The 22237-nt window shown below is 40.2% G+C and overlaps 1 protein-coding gene across 1 annotated transcript in view; it reads right to left on the bottom strand.

The window, feature by feature from the left end:
- CACHD1 (cache domain containing 1) overlaps positions 1-22237 on the bottom strand; it is a 244434-nt gene that overhangs the window by 99261 nt on the left and 122936 nt on the right. The window contains exon 3 of the mRNA XM_080656375.1: positions 15125-15273. Within this exon, the coding sequence (XP_080512501.1) occupies positions 15125-15273 (149 nt within the window). The remainder of the gene's footprint in view (positions 1-15124; positions 15274-22237) is intronic.

Raw genomic sequence — 22237 nt, 5'->3', positions numbered from 1 at the left:
AGGGCAAAAACACAAAACACATCTTTCTGGGGAAAGAATGGGACCAGAAATAAAATTAAGCTCAGTTGTTAAGAACTAAGCTTGTCTATTATTTGACCTTGTGACATTAAAAGAAGAAAAGAACAAGTGTCATAAGTGCAAAGCACTTGGCTAAGTCACAATGTTGTATTTTTCATGAGAACAGTAATAAGAAATAAATTATATCTAGGGTTAAACATCATACATCTTTTTTTCCATGTGCACTACCTTAAAATAGCACTGGGAAAAAATAGTAGTTGCCTACATGTGGGTCAGCTGTTATGTCTGGAAATATGATTTCATAAAAAACTCATTTGTGCATTAGCACATTAACACTATCCATTTCCACTTTGCCCTTGCTCCTGAATTGCCATGCACATAACATGATTATGGGGGTGAAAATATTTGTGGAATAAAAATAATACAACAGGCTGATCAACTGCTTGCCAGACACCTCCCACCCAAAAATGATCCACATGCAATTCAAAATTAAAACCAGATGTTTATACTAAATTCATCATCTTCCTCTTAAAAATATCCTTTTGTTCTGATTTTTACTCTTTCGTATGCTGAGATGCACAATTTAAAATTTAGAACCATCTTTTAAAATCTCCCGCCCCATTCAAGTCTCCAATAAAAACACGTTGGGCCCTACCTGGTTTGGCTCAGTGGATAGAGCACAGGCTGTGGACTGAAGGGTCCCGGGTTCGATTCTGGTCAAGGGCACATGCCCAGGTTGCGGGCTCGATCCCCAGTATGGGGCGTGCAGGAGGCAGCCGATCAATGATTCTCTCTCATCATTGATGTTTCTCTCTCTCTCTCTCTGAAATCAATAAAATACACTTCAAAACAAAACAAAACAAAGAATAACGAGTTGGCAGATTCCATGTAACCCACCACCACCCTGGACAGCTTCTGCCTCCTTACAATCCTTCCTCGACATGTCACTGCTTTTCTCCTGGATTACTAGGATGGTCCAACTTGACAAGCAACATGCCTTTGCACCACAATTTATCTTTCATGTGCCAACTAATTAATCTGCCCAAATTGCAGGCAGGACCACAGACCTTGCTTTGAAACCTACTGCTTACCGCGAGAAGTTTGTCCACGTGACCAAGGATTTTGAGCCCACCACAGGACACCTCTTATCCACCGCTCCAGCTGTGTGTCTTCCACCTCACCACACTCAATGCTTTATGAAGCCTTGCTGTTTTCTGGTCAGAAGCGTCCTTCCCCCAGATCTATCTGCAGAAGTTCCACTCGTCAAGGCCGCAGCTGCCAGAAGTCTAAGAAGCCTCTGTTCATAACCTTTCTTCTCTAAAGGAGTCGCTGGATTCCTTTCCTGATACTTGGCTAGTCTCTTGGCTAAACCTGCCTTAGCTTATACTTCATGTCCTATGAGCTCCTACAGGTACAGAGAGTGTTAGTCATCTTTGTCTATCAGACAGTATCTAGTACAAGGTCTCGTACATTAACTCCCTTGAACATGATACAGATAAGTTGAGTTGAAAGTGACATAGAGGGGCTCCCTCCTTATCAGCAGTTCCGCTTTCCACAGTTTCCATGACCTGTGGTCAACTGCAGTCTGAAAATATTAAATGAAAAACTCCAGAAACAAACAATTCATAAGTTTTAAATTGCATGCCTTTGAGAAGACCATGATGAAATCTCATGCCTTCTTGCTCCTTTGCTCCAGGACCACAAAGCATCCCTTTGTCCAGGGTATCCACGCTGGATACACTCCCCGCTCCTTAGTCACTTAGTATCCATGTTGGTTATCAGACCAACCATCACAGAATGGCAGTGTTGTTCAAGTAACCCTTTCTTATTTTACCTAACAACAGCCCAAGCACAGGAGTAGTGATGCTGGCAGTTTGGATATGCCAAAGAGAAGCTGTAAAGTGATTCCTCTGAGTGAAAAAGTAAAAGTTTTTACTTAAGGAAAGAAAAAAAAAATTGTATGCTGAGGTTGCTAAGATCTACAGTAAGAATGAATCTCTTATTTTGAAATTGTGAAGAAGGAAAAAGAAATTCATAGCTAGTTTTGCTATCGTACCTCAAACTGCCAAAGTTACAACACAGTACATGATAAATGCTTAGTTAGGATGGAAAGGCATGAATAGATCCAGAGACACAGAAACATGCAACAGACTGATGAATCTCAGAAGGGGAGGGGCAGGAAGAGATTAACCAAAGGACTTATATGCATCTATGCATAGCCCATGGACACAGACAATAGTTCAGTGAAGGCCTGGGGAGGGCAAGGTCGAGGGTGGTCACTGGGGAAAAAAGGGGACATCTAATAAAAATAAATATAAAAAAGAAAATCAATCAGTATAATTCACATTATAATAATAAAATTTAAATTTAAAAACAAAGAAGGCATTAAATTTGTGGGTGGAAGATATGAATGAAAACTGTGTTCTGGTTGACAGCAATGTGTTGTACCAGACAGCATTGAGCCTATACAAAGACTTCAGCAAGGGATCCACTAAAACAAGTGACCACGTTCACAAAACTTTATTACAGGATACTGTTATAATTGTTCTATTTTATTATTAACTAGAGGCCTGGTGCACGAAATTTGTGCATGGGGTGTAGGGAGGTCCCTCAGCCCAGCCTGCACCCTCTCCAATCCGGGGCCCCTGGGGGGATGTCCGACTGCCGGTTTAGGACTGATCCCTGCAGGAACAGGCCTAAACCGGCAGTCAGACATCCCTCTCGCAATCTGGGACTGCTGGCACCTAACAGTTCACCTGCCTGCCTGCCTGATGCCCCTAATCGCTTCTGCCTGCCGGCCTGATCGCCCCTAACTGCTCTCCCCTGCCAGCCTGATCACCTCTAACTGCTCTCCCCTGCCAGCCTGATTGCCCCTAACTGCTCTCCCCTGCCATCTTGATCACCCCTAACCACCTCTGCCTTGGCCCCGCCACCATGGCTTTGTCCAAAAGGACATCTGGAAGGATATCCAGAAGATGTCCGGTCTATCTGGTCTAATTAGCATATTACCCTTTTATTAGTATAGATTACTATTGTTAATTTCTTAGTGTACCTTATTATGATAAACTAGAGGCCCGGTGCATGGATTCATGCACATTGAAAGGAAATTAATTAGAAAAAATATTTTAGAGGCTGGGGAGGGACTGCAGGAGGTTGGCTCCAGGGCGTGTCTGGCATGTCTCACCCAGTCCTGATCAGCCAGACCCCAGCAGCAAGTTAACCTACCAGTCGGAGCGTCTGCCCCCGGGTGGTCAGTGTGAGTCGAATGAATGGTCGGACACTTAGCATGTTAGGCTTTTATTATGTAGGATAATAAACTTTATCATAAGTATGTATGTATAGTATATTACAGGGCTTAGTAATTCCTTGGTTTCAGGCACCTACTGGGGTCTTTGACAGTACCCCTGTGAGTGAAGGGAAACAACTATACTAGTATATAAGTATTTGGAAATTTTGTGTTTAAATTCATCCTACATACAATCAATTATGAATATATCATAATAACTATTCATATCCATTAATATTAATGATAAAATATAGCTGTTAACTGTGATGCCTAAGTCAATATCAACTTCAGTTTCATATCAGGGCTTATAACAATAGAATAACACTCAGATGAAAACAACTATTATGAATTAGCATAAAAGTACTTGAATTTCTGCCTACAGGTAAAGTAGCTCAGTAATTCTGACATCATCATCACCACCAATCCTCAAAAACTAAGGACAAAATTAGGTTTGCTACCACAGAGTAACTCCAGTAAATATTTATCGAGGACCTGTTCAAGCAAGATATTGAATACAAAGTTAAATCTGACAGGGTCCCTGCACTCAAGTGTAACTAAGAAGGATGAGAGAACACACAAAGTGAAAATATGCCTTAGAGCCTGGTATCAGGCACTCTTGCAGTTACCCAGAATTAACCTCAGACACCTTCAGTTCCACCCTCTTCTAACACCCAACAGAGTGGGTGCCAACAGCCAAGTTCAGGCCTCCAGTCATTACTTGGTTGACAAGTAAAACCCCCTAAAACCTCATGTATCATCATTTCATTCCCTTTCTCAAAAACCTTAAATTAATTATCTCATTCAAGAAACCAATATTTATTTGTTATCTACTATTAGTCAGACAGTAAAGATAAAGTAGCAAGAGAAGGACATTGTCCTCAACTTCATTTACAGGGCCTCCTGAATAAAGTTCAGAGTCTTCAGTCTAGCATTTGGGAGTCTCTCTGATATGATATTAACCCAACTTCTCAGTTGCCTCTTCTATCACTTGCTCCAGACTTCAGTGCAAGTGGCCATTTCCAGACATGGAGTTTCCTTCATACTGACCTTTCTTTTCTGGAAATCACTTCTTTCATATCTGCATATTTTCAAATCCTTTTTCTACTTCAACACTCAGCTGAAATGCTTCTCTCATAGACCATTCCACAAATTATTGTTTTTAAATGAATGAATGAGTGAGTGATTTAACATCTGTAGGCCTTGCTGAATAACCTCTCCCCCTCCCCCCTCAACCAGATAACTCTCAAAAAAAGGGAGGGAGGGAGGGAGGAAACAAATTCCCTCATAAACTCCAGAATGCCCAGTTTTGGACAGTAGGAAAAGATGCCTCTAATGGCAAATGGCTCCAGTTAAGAACAAACCTTCTAAGGAGGCTAAGGGAAATTAATGACTCTTGAGAGCTAGGTCTCTGGAGTATACTTCAAACTGCTCATGTCACAGTTGAGGAAACTGAGGATGAAAAGGGTTAAGTGAGTTTTCCACAGCCAAGTGGCACAGCAGAGGCCCACCCAGTTTTAGTACTACATTACTATGATAAAAGCTGCATCACAGCTGAACTTACACCGAGAGAAAAACTGTCTTTACTGCTTAAGGGAATTCTTTCCACCATGGTAGAGACCGAGCTGATTTAAAAAAGGAGAAGAAAAAAAAAAAGTTAGGCCCTGGCCGGGTGGGCTCAGTTATTTGGAGCATAGTCCAGTACACCAAAAGATTCTGAGTTCAGTTCAGGGCACATACCTAGGTTGCGGGTTCAATCCCTAGTTGGGGCACGTAAGAGAAGCAACCGATCTCGCTCTCTAAAAATCAGTAAACATATCCTCGAGTGATGATTTAAGAAAAAAATTTAAAGAAGCTTGTCTTTTCTTAAAATGAGAAAAAGTTCATGTTTGAGTTTGAATTAGAAAAGAAAAAAAAGATAAGAAAATAAAAGAAAAAAACAAAACAAAACGCAACACGAAAATCTGACCGGAAGCTAAATCCCTGAGGAGAGCTTAGCACAGGAATTTGAACATTATGGGTTAGGAAGTTAATCACAAAATTAAAAACAAATCTCTAAGCAACTTATTTCTGGTTCCAATGATGTCAATACTTAAAGAACTTGAAATGTGAATATAGAAATTTGCACATCTACATCATGACACAAAAAATGCAACCAATTTACATGGAAAAAATTTACTCAAATGCCAAGATTCCTTCCCAGGTAGCCCATTATCATGAGCATTAACTCTTTTTTTTTTTTTTTTAAACTGAGGTATAATTAACATAGTTTAAGGTATAACACGTAATGACTAGACATTTGTATATGTTGTAAAATGTTCACTACAGTTAGTCTAGACAACATCTGTCACTCTACATAGTAACACAATTTTGTTTTCTTCTGATGAGGACTTTTAAGATTCACTCTCTTAGTAACGTTGAAATGTACAATATGGTATTAATTATAGTCACCATGCTATATATTATGCCCCCATGTCATACTTATTTTGTAAAGGGCAGTTTGTACCTTTTTTCTGGCTCCTTCACCCATTTTTCTGGCCCCTCACCCTCACCAACCTGTTCTTTGTATCTATGAGCTTGTTTTTGTTTTGTTTTTTAAAATATTTCTACATATAAGTGAGGTCATATGGTATTTTTCTTTCTGTCTGACTTATTTTACTTAGCATAATGCCCTCAAAGTCCAACCACATTGTTGCAAATGACAAGATTTCTACTCATTTTATATGACTGAATAATATTACATTTTGTATAGCTACGTCTTTATCCATTTATCCCTTGATAGACATTGGCGTTATCCCCATAGTTTGACTATCCTATATAATAAAGAGGTAATATGCAAATTGTCTGGGACACCGTAACGTCATGACCGCTCAGGAGGAGGCTGAGCGCGCAGGTGGGCAGGAAGGGACTGCATGCACGGTGAGGCAAGCCACAGATGGCGCAGGCCCGGAGAGAAGAGAGCCTGCCAGCTGCTGTGGCTGCGGGGAGGCCAGAGAGAACAGGGCCTGCCAGCCGCCGCAGCTGCGGGGAGGCCGGAGAGTACAGGGCCTGTCAGCGTCCGCAGCTGCGGGGAGACCCGGAAAGAAGAGGGCCTGCAAGCTGCAGCGCGCCAGCAGTCCTGCAGAGGAAACACTTTTTCTGACCGCTCATTGGCTAAGCTCCTGGTACACCACTCGCAGTGTTCTTGGTAACTTGAGTGATAAGAATCCAAAAAGGTGATCTAGGGTTTTTCCACCTCACTTCTGGAGGAAAAAAAGAAGATCTGCTGCTGCAGGAGCTAGGAAATGTCATATCCTGCCCTAGCTGGTTTGGCTCAGTGGACAGAGCGTTGGCCTGCCAACCGCAGGGTCTGGGTTCGATTCTGGTCAAGGGCATGTTCCTAGGTTGCAGGCTCCTCCCTGGCCGGGGCCCAGGTCAGGGCTCATGCAGGAGGCAACCAATCGAAGTGTCCCTCGCACATTGATGTTTCTGTCTTTCCCTCTCTCTTCCATGCTCTCTAAAAATCAATGGAAAAATATCCTCAGGTGAGGATAAAGAAAAAAGAAAGAAAGGTCATATCCTATGAAAGAAACATCTTGAAAATGCCTAAAGAAAGTTGTCATATTTTGTGGTGAAGGGACTGGACTCCGTGTTGATGAAAACACCTCGGCAGCTGCGGTGGCCGGCAGTGGCAGCTGCAGCGGGGTGATGGGGTCGACGCCTTCCCCTGATCAGCCCGGTTGCCTCCCCCAGAGGGAGGCCAGACTGCGGCTTAAGCTGTCAATAGGACATCCCCTGAGGGCTCCTGGACTGTGAGAGGGGGCAGGCTGGGCTGAGCCTCCCCGCCGCAGTGCATGAATTTTTGGCACCGGGCCTCTAGTTGTAAATAATGCTGCAAATACATGAAGGTGCAGATACCTTTTTGAGTTAGTGTTTTTCTTTCCCTCAAATAAATACTCAAAGTGGAATTGCTGGATTATATGGTGGCTCTAATTTTTCAAGGAATCTCCATATTGTTTCCATAGTGGCTGTACCAATTTACATCTCCACCACCAATGCATTCTGTTTTCTCCACATTCTCATCAACACTTGTTATTCTTTTCTTCTTGATGTTGGCCATTCTAAGAGGTGGTATCTTGTTGTGGTAAAGATTAGTGATGTTGAGCATCTTTTCATGTACTTGATGGCCGTTTGTGTATCTTTGTAAAAAATGTCTACTCAGATCCTCTGCCCATTTTTAAATCAAATTTGTTTTATTGCTATTGAGTTGTATATATTCCTTATACATTTTGGATATTAACTCCTTATCAGATATATGACTTGCAAATATTTTCTCCCACTCAGTAGGTTGTTTTTTTCATTTTGTTGATGATTTCTTTGTTGTGCAGAAGCTTTTCAGTTTAAAGTGGTCCCACTTGTTTATTTTTGCTTTTGGAGTCAGATCCAGAAAATCTTGGCCAAGACTGATGTCAAGTAGCTTACTGCCTAATGTTTTCTTCTGGGAGTCTTATGGTTTCAGGTGTTACATTCAAGGATTTAATCCATTTTAAGTTTTTTTGTGTGTATAATGTAAAATAGTGATCCAGTTTTCTCAACACAATTTATTTAAGAGACTGTTCCTTCCCCACTGTATATTCTTGGCTCCTTTGTCATAAAGTAACTGACCATGTATATATGAGTTTATTTCTGGGTTCTCTATTCTGTTCCATTGATCTATGACTCTGGTTTTTTGTTTGTTTATTCCCAACACCATACTGTTTTGATTACTAAAGCTTTGTAAATATAGTTTGAAATCAGGAAGCAGATGTCTCCAACTTGGAAAGCTCCAAGGAATAAGAGTCTAACATCCTCCAGTATAAATATAAGGGTAAATAAAAATTTAACTTCAATGGTAGGTTTTCCAGCCCAATTTTCCATCCTTTCTTTGAGGGGGGAGGGTGTGATGGTTAATTTTATGTGTTAATTTGGTTGGGCCATGGTACCCAGATATTTGGTCAAATATTATTCTGGGATGTTTCAGTGAAGGATTTGGGGGGATGAGATCAACATTTAAATCAGTGGACTTGTGGGTGGGCCTCATCCAATTAGTAGCAAGACCTAACAGGACGAAGACTGACCTCCTCCAAGCAAGGAATTCTGCCATCAGACTGAAATTGCAACTCTTTCTTGAGTCTTCAGTCTGCTGGGCTACCTTGCAGATTTTGGACTTACATCTCCACAATCATGTGAGCCAATTCCTTACAATAAATCTTTCTTTCATCATATTGGTTCTATTGCTTTGGAGAACCCTGAGTAATACAGGGAGTTATAACAGTGGCTACTCATGGGAATTGGAACCAGGACTCTGTGCTCTTCTCAGAACCCATGCGAGTATGCTTTGCCTACAGCACAATACCCCCAACAGGTTGACTGATAAGACCTGACTCCTGAATCATATAGTTCTAATGGGCACCAGCTGGGGATGCATTTAATTTGGCTTCTCGGAAAATGAGAAAAGTCCTACCTGCTTTCCCCAGATACTATATCAATCTCAGTGGATGCCCCAACTAAAAAAGCAACTAGTAAAATAGCAGGGATCCAATTTCACAACAGTTCCAAAGTTTCTGCATTTTTTGGAACCAGGGAAGCTTTTAAAATCTTCCCTGGTGAATAGGAGAAGTCACTACAGCGCTACCTCCAGGGGGATGGCTTCAGAAAGCTTTGGAAACAAGTTGCTTATGTACTCTAGCTCCATCAGTGTTCACTTTGTCATCTCAAACCTAGTCTAGATGCCTTTTTGCCAATTTGTACCATGATCAACTAATTAACAAACATTAACTGAGTGAGGTTAATAGCACAGAATCCACTTGGAAACATAAAGAAGAAAATCTAAGTGCTTCTTCCCAGTATTCCCTCCCTAGTTCACCCTCTAAAGATTGACATCAAAAATAAAAAAATAAAAAGACCACCAGGCAGGATCATCTATAGAAGAAATTGGGTTAAGAGATGTGGGCAAATAAAATTGATTGGTATATGTAAAAGGCCAAGGATTGGCAGGGCCTGATGACTAAACCATAGCTTCAGATGCACACAGCAGAGCCCCATGCCTGTGGCAAGCCAGGTTTCTGAAGTAGATATTCTTAGTGCACGCATAAAGGAGCTATATTTTTTAAATGTGAGAGAATGCAAATGCCTGCTTAAGTAGACAAAGAAGAAAATGCCTATGGACATTTCCTTAAGTCAAATTTATTAACATTATATAGTCTTTTTAGACCATGAGTTGCAAACTCACATGCAATAATGTGGGCTGAGCAAGCAATGGCAGTCTGGGGAATGGGTTGGATATGATGCAATATGGACTGTGGGAACCACGGTGAATGGGAGAAAGTCTTCCGAGGGGAGCTGCTCTTCACAGAAGCTGTTGCCCAGAAGGAATGTGGACACACCATTGCCAAATCTACTATGTTGAGAGAAAACAGAAATCTGGATTTTTAACATGTGTAACCTTCCGAAGTTTAAATGTTGGCAACAGATTTTAAATCTTACAAATTAAAAAACCTTTAAAACATCTTATGGGGCCAAAATAAACACATCTGTAGGCTAGATACAGTCCGTGAGTGTGATTATGTGTTTGGGTGTCTGCACTTCTTGTGGGAGAGCCCAGGATCTCGTGGGCCCTCATCCCTTGACCCAACATAATACAAAGGGAGCTGTTTAATTACACAATTATATGAACTTTTTTTTCAAACTTATGTTATTTTAAGTGATAGCAATAAAAATGAGTTTGTCTTAGATTAAGCCTTAGCCTATGTGTTTTTTTTTCATATTGAGAATGTTAATTCTTCAGAAAAGTCCTTCAACAAATAACGATGGAGTGCCTAATCAGCATGCAGCGTCCTGTACAAAATAACTCACTTCTGGGCTCCTGCATAATAAGTTTAAAAGTTGACTAATTTGAGAAGGAAAGTATCAAAAGCATCTAAAAAATCAAATTTTCTGCTGCTTTGCAGGTTCTCACTGTTGTCATCAAAGTATAAACAAAGTGTAATCTGCAGAATGCTCTGTAATAGAATGCTTTACAGCGTCTCTCTCCTCAGCATTGGGTATTTATTTACTATTCATTCATTCATTTATTTATTTCCTCACCTAAGAGTATGTATATTGATTTGAGAGCGAGAGAGAGACAGAGGGTGAGGGAGAGAGAGAAACATCAAGGTGAGGGAGAAACATTAATAAGTTGCCCTCCCATACGCACCCTGACAGGGGATCAAACCCACAACCTAGGTATGTGTCTTGGCTGGAAATTGAACCCGCAACCTTTTTGGGGTACAGGACAATGTTGCAATCAACTGAGCCATGCATCGGGGTGGGAATTTATTTTTTTAAAATATGCATTATTAAGCCTTAGAGAGGAAAACCAAATATTGACTATAATTCAGTGTAAATGAAATTCTAGGGTGAACATTTTTTCCCCCTAGTATCTGCTTATCTTTAATACATTTGAAAAAGAATCAAAGTCAATAGGCCACAGGCACATAAAATGTTAGTGACAAGTAGGTAGAGTGTCACTGGGCCAGCGCTGAGTTTTAAAAAATGCTTATAGGGCCCCTAAATAAAAATGGGTAAGTTCCAGGTCTAAGACTGAAGATCCTTTATCTAAAGTCCAACTGCTTATATTTATTGTAATAGCTGTATTAACACATGTGCATGTGGCCAGATATTGGAAGGATTTAAGCAACAATCTTGAGTCCATTTTTCATAAACTTCAATCATTATCATATCTATCACCTTCAAAAGTTTGGTCACATTCACTTAATATTTTTATTTAACTTAACTCATTTTTTTTTAAATTTAGTTATATTTAAGATGAAACTTGTGTTATTGCCATAAGAGAAAAAACAGTATATCCCTTGACATAGAAGATAATATTGAAATACATAATTATCAAATTTAACAGTTATAACCTAAAAACATCTCCCAATGAGGTAGGTACTATCATTCTTTTCATCTCACTGATAAGGAGATAACCCTGAAAGGCAGGTACTCACTCAATGATAAAGAAACTGAAGCTCAGAATTAAGTGACTTCCCAAGGTCAACTATGAGTGAAAGAAGTATAACTCAAAACCAAATGTGCCTGGTATTTTAAAAAAAATATTTTTAGTTATGTCCTTATATTGCTTCCAAAGACTGGGAGCCTTCCTTCTCACACTGAACTCCAACATGAACTTCCTACAATTAAAAATGTAGACATTTTCGGAGGGATTGAAAATAGGAAAGAAAGGACTGAAAAATGTGGTCAGTAGAATACCACAAAGATTATAAAATGCAGATAAAACTGTTTTATGAGGGACTGGAACAAAAGCAGCTAAGCATGCTTACCCTTGTTCACTTACTATAACTCTTTCCACTTTGAATCTTCATTAAAAAGGTGGGAGAGTGCCCTAACCGGTTTGGCTCAGTGGATAGAGCGTAGGCCTGCAGACTGAAGGATCCCAGGTTCGATTCCGGTCAAGGGCATGTACCTTGGTTGCGGGCACATCCCCAGCAGGGAGTGTGCAGGAGGCAGCTGGTTGATGTTTCTCTCTCATCGATGTTTCTAACTCTCTATCCTCTCCCTTCCTCTCTAAAAAAATCAATAAAATATATATATTTTTTTAAAAAGGTAGGAGAGTATATAATTTTAGAAAGTGTTATTGCTTAAGCCAATGGCTAGAAAAGCTTCAGCTGAGAGTTCACTCCAAAAATTCCTACACCCATGTCCCTAGAAAGTGAGCTCACTGCACAGCCAAGGAGACTCAGTAAAGACAAAGGGTAGTCATGACTTGCTAGTTCTGCAGCAAACAGGTTTTATCAGATATCTCCCTAACATTCCACCAGAGGGGACCAGTCTTTTGCTCATCTGTACATCTTCTGAGTACTCAACTTTAGAGTTGGAACGGCTCTGGTTTTACAAGATTCATCCCAAATGGCTGTTCTCAGTTCTGTCAATCACTAATGAGAAGAGAAGATTGCATCAGAGCTCTGCAAAGTCCCCATTCAACCTCCAGTGCAGAAGTCCAACCTCTGAAGGAGGAACAGCCTTGCACACTAACTTGCTTGCTCAGCATGTATCCTGGTAGGAGTGCAGTTAAGGTCTCCTGGGTATTATCTTCACTAAATGAAAAATTCCTGGAGGGTAGAAACTACATTTTATGTTTTACTGTATGCACTAAAGGGTAGACCACTGGGTTTTACCAAACATCTGGATGGCCACCTTAGACCTCCACCCTTATCTCAGCATATTCAAAATGGAAATCACTGTCTTTACCCCAAAACATATTGGTGTAACTCCTCCCAAACTTAATGTATGCATGTATGTGTATTATGTATGTATTTGTATGCATGTATGGTCATTTTCACAAGTAAGTAAATACTCTTCTACAGCAGGGTTGCATTTTATCTTCTCACTTTCATATGATACAATTGCCTTAATGAATCCCCTACTGTTAGAAATGTAGGGTCTTTACAATATTCTCTCTTCTAAATGGCACTACAATGACTTTCTTTACACGTTTATCTTTATGAACATGTCTGATTATTTTCTGTGCTATTCCTCCAAATGACCAGATCAAATATGAAGCATACTTCTAAAGTGTCCAGTCTTTTGTGATGCCATTCACCTGGTATATTTCTCTGCTTCGAGGAACCACAGCATCTCTCTGCTGTGTCACATTTTGTCTTAAATACAAATTATGTTCAGTATTTGCCCCCCACCCAATAACTTTTAAATTTCTTGAGAGTGGACATCCCCTTACTCATCCCCATATTCAAATCAATTCTGATTACAACCAATAGTAATTAAGCCCAATTGGCAGGTGCTGGGGTAAAAATGGATGAGGTGTAATTCCCACCCAGAACAGCAGGGGAGGCAGACTCACCATCAACAATGCATGCATGTTTAAGTTCTACATTAAAGGAAACATTAATAGAAATTCATGAAACATTTACTCATGACTTACTAGTTGACACATGCAAGTAATAGAAATGAGACATATTCACCAGTAGACACCAGTCTATTTAAGCTTTTTGGTTCATCTACAGCAATAGGACCACTTAGGAAACCATAAAGATCTCTCCAATCTTCTAAACCAGGGTTTTTCAACCTCTGCACCAATGACGTCTTGAGCCAGACAATTCTTTGTTCTGGGGGACTATCTTGTACATTATAGGGTCTGAGCCGCAACATCCCTGGCTCCTAATCACTAGATGCCAGTAGCAACTATCCCCACCTTCCAACCATGACAACTGAACATGTTTCCAGACATTGCCAAGTACTCCTTGAGGGCGGAAACAAAAAAAATCACCTCTGGTGACTGAGAATCACTGGTTAAGTATAAGTCTAGCTCTAAGGGCTTCTCCCTTACTATATTATCTTTTCTCTAAGTCCTAAAAATGATTTTTTTCTTTAGTTCAAAAAACTACTGGACCCTAAATTTATTTTTAGATAAGGGATTAATTTGTCAAAAAACATCGTTACTGATGTCAATTATAAATATGGGTATCTCCTTTGATTAAACCTAGTAAGCAAAAAATAAAATGTTCACTATGCAATGGGAGCATGTAACTATCGTGACCAGTATTTGTTCAGAACACTACAGTTTACAAAGTTATTTTCACACTGACTTCACTGAATGTTTACACCATCCTGTGAAGTACTCATTATTGTTCCCATTCTAGAGATGAAGACAGGGTGGCTCAAAGACATCAAACACACAAGACCATCTGATATTATGTGCTGTAGGTAGGATTTATATCCAGGTAGTCTCATTCCAAACTGTATACACTTTCCAGTTAATTTAGTAAACAACTAATGTGAGCTGCTTTGGGCCATAGACAGGGAAAGCCAGAAGGCTCATGATAATATTACACAGATGAAGAAATAAAATATCTGAAGGATGTCCTGCTACCAATGTAGCCCACCAAGAAACTATAAGTAAAAACTTGCTTGTAGAAACAAAGCATCATTTAACCACTAAAAAACTATATTGCATCCATCCGTTGCATAACCTCAAGAACATTTATTGTGCAAAAAGAGAAGTAATACATACTAATTATGGTAACATTTCCACTCATAGTTTTTAAAGTACGGTAACACCTTGTACACATTCTAAATAGCCCAGGAAATTGGTATAATAAAGATTGTTATCCACTGATAGGAAACTGCACATAAAGATAAACATTAAGTAAATTGATTAACATCTCAGCTAATTAAAGGCCAAGTCAAATTGAAAATTAAGTTCTTTGTACCTCTAGATGAGTGTTCTTTTCACCACAAACAATTCCCAGCATCACATGACCCTACACTCTTCCAGATATAAATATCATAGCCCAATAAATAAAAGTATCTACAACCATACAGATACTAACCGTTTCAATATCATCTGAAGCCACATTTCCCCTGGTGTTTTAAAGGTGGTATTGACACTAAAATAAGTAGGAATTTTTGCTGCTCTTATCAAAGATGAAAAGCACTCCCTTAAATCAGGCAAATTACCAGAATCAGTAAGATGACCTTATTCATGACTTACTAGTTGACGCATGACAAAATGTTTGCAACTTTCCAGACTTAGTCAACTCTGCACTCAAACAATATTTGATACTTTTGAACCTGAATTCCAGCAAAAAGATGAGCAGGGAGAGTCCAGGAATTCCGAGTATATAGAAGAGTGAGTCTTTAAAGATTACTTGTCTATGTAATAGTAAAGGACTTATTTAAGATAGGAATACTATATACATTGCAATAAACAAACACGGGTATTTTGAAGATGAATGAAAAACAGTTCAATTCCTGCTTTAAAGAACAACAAAAACATTGAAGTCTTACTCCATCATGGAGGGTGGGATCGTACAGCAGTCTTGAATTGCAGTGAGGGGAGAGGTCAGGTGAGCCGTATAGGACGCTTCTACAACTTGCTTGTTCCGGTTGACCACATCCAAGTAACGGTTGAACTTCTCTCGGATTTTTTTGGCTAGCTGTGGGACGACATAGAGAGCAAAATAAATTGAAAGCCCAAGACAATAACCTACAATACGTTTTTTATTAAGCTAATGTGTGTCACAAACAGCATGTATTAAACTTCAGGTAAAACAACATACATCCAAGTCTTATTCCACTGTGTACATTGAGATTAAAACTCGCAAAATGCCCAGAAGTCACGAAGGATACTCAGATAACAATCAAGTAATATCTTCTGTCTTGAAACAGAGGATAATGCATTAAGAACTTTTCACGTGTCCAAATTCAATAGAGCAGCACCAAATCCATGAAATGCCTTGCTAGATAAAGAAAAACAAAGTTTATTGCTATGATCGTCAGTATGACAATAGGCATTGGGAGTTATGGAGCAACAATAGTGATTGGAAGGAAAAACGCTACTACACGTGGTTCTGGATTCACATAGATTTTTTTTCAGGGAAAATACATAACAGGGGAAAAAAAATGACATTTAGTGTCTCGGCCTACACAACTTCTGGGTTCACCATCACTGTCTTCCATGTGAAGGGAAAATCCTTGGGGTGTTGCAATGCAGATATTCATATAAAACAAAATGTAGAATTAGAAATACACTCATTTGGTCTGTTCCACCTTTAAAATGGACAAATTTCTTTCTTAACTGTTATGAACAGAGCACTTCATCATAATTTACTTTCATGTGGGAATAACAAAAGCAAATGGATACGCAGACTGCTTTTTCCCCCATTGTTCCCATCAAACATCACAGCTTAATTACAGCTCTCCAAGGAAAACTGTGTTGTTTTCCTTCCCCTTAAACAGAATGTTACCCAAATGAAATGACTGATAGAATTATAGCTAATTGGTTTTGTAGAGCTATTCATTATCAGCATACTAGTGGAGAACTAATCATCTCCTCTGGGTCATGCCTCTCTCACAAATCCAACAGCTTACAGGCTAAGAACATGGAGCCAACTCAAAATATCTTCACTTGTTATTTTCAAGTCGATTGTAAAATCTGATCTCATTCTAGTGATATTTGGAAACTTTAAGTTTCAATTAGATAAATGAGGTGCTCTCTCTCTCTCAGCTTTGGTAAATACTGCACATACTACAACGTTTAGAAAAATTTCTGGACTTAACGAGAGCATGACGAGTATAATGTGTAATTTGATAATGGATTGTCCAAATTCATTTCAGCATTTTGAAAGGAGAAATTTTGTGACTCAAATATTAACAAGTCCACCTGCAATTCGATTCCCTGAGCTGGAATTCTTACTATGAAAAAGAAATGTATATTTTTTCCTCGCTGGGGTCTTTGCAATAAATGTAGAGAAACAGTTTCATTTCCCATCTTCACTTAGACCACTGGTGGTTTTAATCCCCTAGGGGACATGTGGCAAAGTTTGGAGACAATTTTGGTTGTTGCAACTTGGTGGGGTGCTACTGGCATGTAGTAGGTGGAGGCTAGGATACTCCTAACATTTTACAATGCACAGGACAGCCCCATAACCAAGAATTATACAATCCAAAATGGCAATAGTGCCCCACTTGAGAAAACCTAATGGAGTGAAAAATCAAAGACAATTATCCCAATTTTGCATTTCAGTCAATCAGTTCCAGGCTGTTCTTCCAGGTTAGTTCTCCTCCCATCCAAAATGGTACCTTAAGGAGGAAGAAGATCTAACCAGTTTCAATATTTACAAATTTCTACTTTGATCCTTCTTTTTCCTTTCTCAAAGAAATGTGAAAGAGGGATCACATGCCTACAGTTCTTTAAGATGTAACCCAAATACAGAGCTATAGGACTATCCACTCATCGGCAGATGTGTGGACATGTTCTTTAAATAGCAGTTTGCATTACTGTAACCATCCCTATTTCCTAGCCTTTCACAGTCAATAGGCAGCTGAGGGACAGGGAGAGTAAAAGTTCCAGCTTAAACCTAACGTATATTCTCACGGTGCCCTGTATTCCCCCCTCATAACAAATATTACAACACTTTCATGAAATCATCTGTTTAACATCTGGTTACCCCACTAGACTCTATGCTCTGTAAGGGCAAACACTATCCTATATAATAAAAGGCTAATCTGCAAATCGACTGAACGGCAGAACGACCAGTCGCTATGACATGTATTGACCACCAGGGGGCATACGCTCAACGCAGGAGCTGCCCCCGCTGGTGGTCAGTGCGCTCCCACACGGGGAGCACCACTCAGCCAGAAGCCCTGAGCTGAGCTCACGGCTGGCGAGCGCAGCGGCAGTGGCGGGAGCCTCTCCCACCTCTGCAGCAGCGCTAAGGATGTCCAACTGCCTGCTTAGTAGCGGGCCTAAGCCATCAGTCAGACACCCCCTGAGGGCTCCCGGACTGCAAGAGGGCGGCAGGCCAGGCTGAGGGACCCACTTGAGTGCATATATATACACACATACTGAGTCGCCAGATTATTATGATCTCTGAACACATAATTATCTGGCCATTCAGTATAAATATATATATATATTAGAGGCCTAGTGCATGACTTCATGCATGGGTGGGGTCCGGCCAGCCTGGCCAGGGGGAGGAGACATGGGCGGTTGGCCGGTCTGCCTGCTGGTCGAACTCCTGGTCGAGGGGACAATTTGTATATTAGCCTTTTATTATATAGGATATACACTGAGTTCAGAGATCATAATAATCTGGCCACTCAGTGTATATATCTTATTGTTCATTTCTTTATCTTCAGCATTTAGTACACTGCCTGGTATTATAGTCAGACAAAAAAATTTAATAAATTAATAAAGGTCAAAAATATCTGATCCCCCAGAGTCCTCATCACCCTTATCTTTTTGGTCTAAAAATGAATGACCTCTTTAAAAACATGGAGTGCTTACTTAAAAAATATACAATAATATGTATTTCTGGAAACTCCAAGACTAAGTTCTCTTTTCTATGTTCTGAAATAAATGTCATCAATTTTCCACCTACAATTATCAAGAGTGTAGTCTATCATTAAAAATAAGGTGTTCTTGAAATAACTGCCATTCCAAATATCTTCACAGATTCATTTCTAAAGGGATAATAAAATTGACAATCATTTCCTTCCCTCACATACATAGAAACATTCACAAACACATGAAAAATATCCACGTGTTTCTTCTACACATTTGGAAAATTCTAATTAAAAAAAAAGTCAGATCTAGCTAATCACTGCCTGTTTTTGTAGGAGCTAAGAATGACTTGCAGATTTACTTATTTATAAATATATTTTTATTGATTTCAGAGAGGAAGGGAGAGGGAAAGAGATAGAAACATCAATGATGAAAGAGAATCATTGATTGGCTGCCTCCTGCACGCCCTGCACTGGGGATCAAGCCCACAACCTGGGCATGTGCCCTGACCAGGAATTGAACGGTGACCTCCTGGTTCATAGGTCGATGCTCAACCGCTGAGCCACGCTGGCTGGGCGAATGACTTACATTTTTAAATGTCTTTTAAAAAGGAAAGGCATTTTATGCTATGTAACTATTTGAAATTCAGATTTCAATGTTTGTAAGTAAAGTTTTATGAAAGCACATCCATTTGTTTACATATTGCTTATGGCTACTTCCATTATACAACACAGAGGTAAGTAGTTGCAATAGAGACCGTGCGGCCTGCTTTGCTATATGTACAAGTCAAAAGCCCTAACATGTCCCTAGATAGGAGCCACAATCCCATAAATTTATAAAAATTGGCTGAACATGCCTCTCCATGGACAAGTGGGTCTTAGTTCCTTCTACTCCCACTGCTTGAATCTGGGTGGGCTTCTGATGGCTTCTCCCAGTGGAGCATGGCAAAAACGACTCTGCAACTTCTAAGGCTAGCTCAAGAAGGGCCGCGCTTCTGCCCGTCTCTCTTGGAACGCTCTCAGTTACCATGCTGTGACGAGGTCCAAGACACACGGAGATCACAGTTCAGTGCCTGGCTCGCAGCTCCCACTGGGTAAGTCTTCAAGTCATCCAGCCCAGGCTCCAGATAGGAGTCAGGTAGCCTCCAGGTAATCCCAGCCCTCGGTCTTCCCTCATGAACACCCCTCCTCCCCTCAAGACATCATGGAGCAGAGATAAGCTATCCTTGCTGTGCCTGGCCCAAATTCCTCACCCCCCAAAAATCCATGGACATCAAGATAAAATTGTTTATGCCACTAAATTTGAAACAGTTTGTTATGCAGCAACAAGTAACTGGCACAGCTGGAATAGGCAGAATTCCATAATGAAGCCACACCAGACAAAGCTGCTCAGACCCATGTGCCATATCTAAATCATCAGCATGGTCAAGAGTAGAGCCTGAGTGTTAGAAACCCGCTATAAAGAGGTTTCAGGGCCCCTCAGAAAATTATAATAGCCACTGTAGAATGGTATTTACTCATATGTTAGACACAAGGACCCTATAATGTAGGATTACCATTTTTATAACAATGAGGTTATTTTGTGGCCCAAAGCTGCAAAATAATTAAAAGAACCCACTCGCTTAATTCAAAGTCAGAGCTGTCTGGTCTGCGAAGCCTGGATATTCATCTGCTCAGCTATGGTGCCCCAGACAAACCAAACTTCAAAGAAGCGGCAAAGGTGGCTTGAGATAACATATATGACAAATCACAGACTGTGTGAATGGAACTTCTGTTAACACCATCAGCCAAGGCCAGAGCTACAGGATGTCTGCTGGTTAGGGTGGGCTGCAAGCTTCACTTTTCATCGCCAGTGGAGGCAGTATCTGGGCATGCAGAACCCAGACACACATGACAATGAGCACATGGTCTCCAGTTCAAGCTCTCCCCACTTGGGTCCCCACCTCTTTCAGAAACCCCTCAGCTTTCACCCCATCTTGCTATATTTACGAAAATATAGTAATTGCTAACAGTGGCTGAGTGCTAACTCTGCGTGGGAGACGATTTTAAGCACCGTACATGCATACAACAATTAATCCTTCAAAGAACCCTATAAGGCACACACCTCCATTTCCCTGAAGCAGACACCAAAGGTTAAATGACTTGCTCAAGGTCACAAAACTAGTAAGTAGTAGAGCTGGGACCTAGACCCAGAAGTGTTCTAACTTCAGAGCCTGAGCCTTCAACCAGCATGCAACATTCTGTAATATGCAGACTGACAACTCCTCTCCCATTTCTGTTCAAAGGCATTTACCAAATGCTGTGAAATTCTTGGCAGAATACCATAAGCCATACACAGGCTTAATACTTTATAAGAATTACATTTTTAAAAATTAATTATTTCATTTAGAATTTTTCATAATTCCTATGAAAATCAAGACACTGAGGAAGTTTAGAACTGCCAAATTCTACCACCAATATGAAAGAATGTATTCTCCAAAATAATGCCTACCTGTTATTACCTGACTACTGTGGTATAAGTTACATCAAACTAACCTGAACCATTCTAATGACTCCAGGGAGGCTGTCCATTTGTTGGTAGCCCGGAAAGAGAATGGAGTGGATATTGTTCCTTTCCTTCAGGGAAGTGAATTTCAGAATTTAATATTTTTCTCTGAATTGATTTATCTGCCATCACCGTGTTGAGATGACATTATAATTCTCATTTTACAAGTGAAGAAACTGAGGCATATGGATCTTAAGGGTCTCTTGACTCCCAGGGGGTGAGCTGGCCTCCCTTGACCCCACTGCCTGAGATGACCTCCCCATGCCCTTCAGACAAGACATGTAATAGTGACTCACTATGGAAACCTCAAACCAGACTCCACTGCAGGGTATTTTCTCTCTCTCTAAAAGCAATCTCTTTTAGCATGTCAAGCAAATCCAGGGTGCTCGGCAGGCGTAACAGACTCTATTAAAGGAAAGATAGCCCACAGAGAGATTAAATCCTGAATGTGTCCGTTACACTGAAGGGGACCAGCTACCAGCACAGACCTTTCCAGGAGGCCAGACAGATCCTGGGTCCGTATCCTGCCATGATTTCTGCAGACAGGAGAAAACAAAGGATGTTCTCAACAAAAAGCTACAGGTGGACCCACAATCCTCCTCAGTGTAATTAAAAACATTTTTCTTTCCACAGCTCAGCTTTCATCTTTTATCCTTCTTTATCCTCTCCCTTTCATCCCCTAAGGGGTTCCTGAATGCTGATGAGACAACGGGACTAAAACCATCTTGTCATCTTTTTGGGTCAATTCTTTGGCTAGCCAACATCCAGCCACGGGTCAAATGATCAGTAGGTACTGCTCTGGTCCCCATGGGAACAGATTCTAATTTGTCATCATCTCCAGTGACAACGTTTCATCACAACATCAATGAATTTCTTTCTTGCTGAATTTCACTTCCCTTAATTTTCCCATAGACAGTTCTGTCATTTGCATACTTCCCCAGAGCCCTTTTTTTTTTTTTTTTTAAGCTCTTTTTACCTTAGCTTTACACTTCTGAAGATTGGGGGTGGGGTGGGCACACGGTTAGAAAAAGGTAAAAGAAAACAAAAATGCAAAGGCATAGTACACACTTTATTTATGTTTTCTTCCTAAAGGAAGGGCTGGAGGAGTTTTGAATATTAGGGAAAGCTTTATTTAAAATATAGAATGATGAAACTGACAGGCACAGACAGGAAAGGTACCCCAGGGGACCCAAGATTCATAGCAAAATTCCTACTGAATGCAGAAGAGTTTAACATTTGACATTCAAAAACCTTTGTGTCATGGTAAGAATTTAATAGTTGATTCCCCGTCCTTCAATTCCAGCCCTATGACTCAAGAATAAACCTTTTGCTTTCCAGCAAGTTCCAGGATTTGGTTAAATATTTGTGACAGAGAAATATTTTTAAGTGTAAGCAAGCACAAATATTTAACATCTCTGTTAAATGGCATTCCAAAGTTCAAGTAGAAAACATCCTGTTGTTTCATGTTGCACACTGTATATAGGCTATAAGAAATGCTCTACCATTGCTATTATTTTTATTAGTAGTAGTTCTAACATTTCAAACAGTTCTCCGAATTATTGGTGGGAATT

Source organism: Plecotus auritus (assembly GCF_963455305.1).
Source record: "Plecotus auritus genome assembly, chromosome: 2".
NCBI classification, from domain to species: domain Eukaryota; kingdom Metazoa; phylum Chordata; class Mammalia; order Chiroptera; family Vespertilionidae; genus Plecotus; species Plecotus auritus.
The sequence above is the reverse complement of the archived record's forward strand: the minus strand, read 5'-3'. Positions and strand labels throughout refer to the sequence as shown.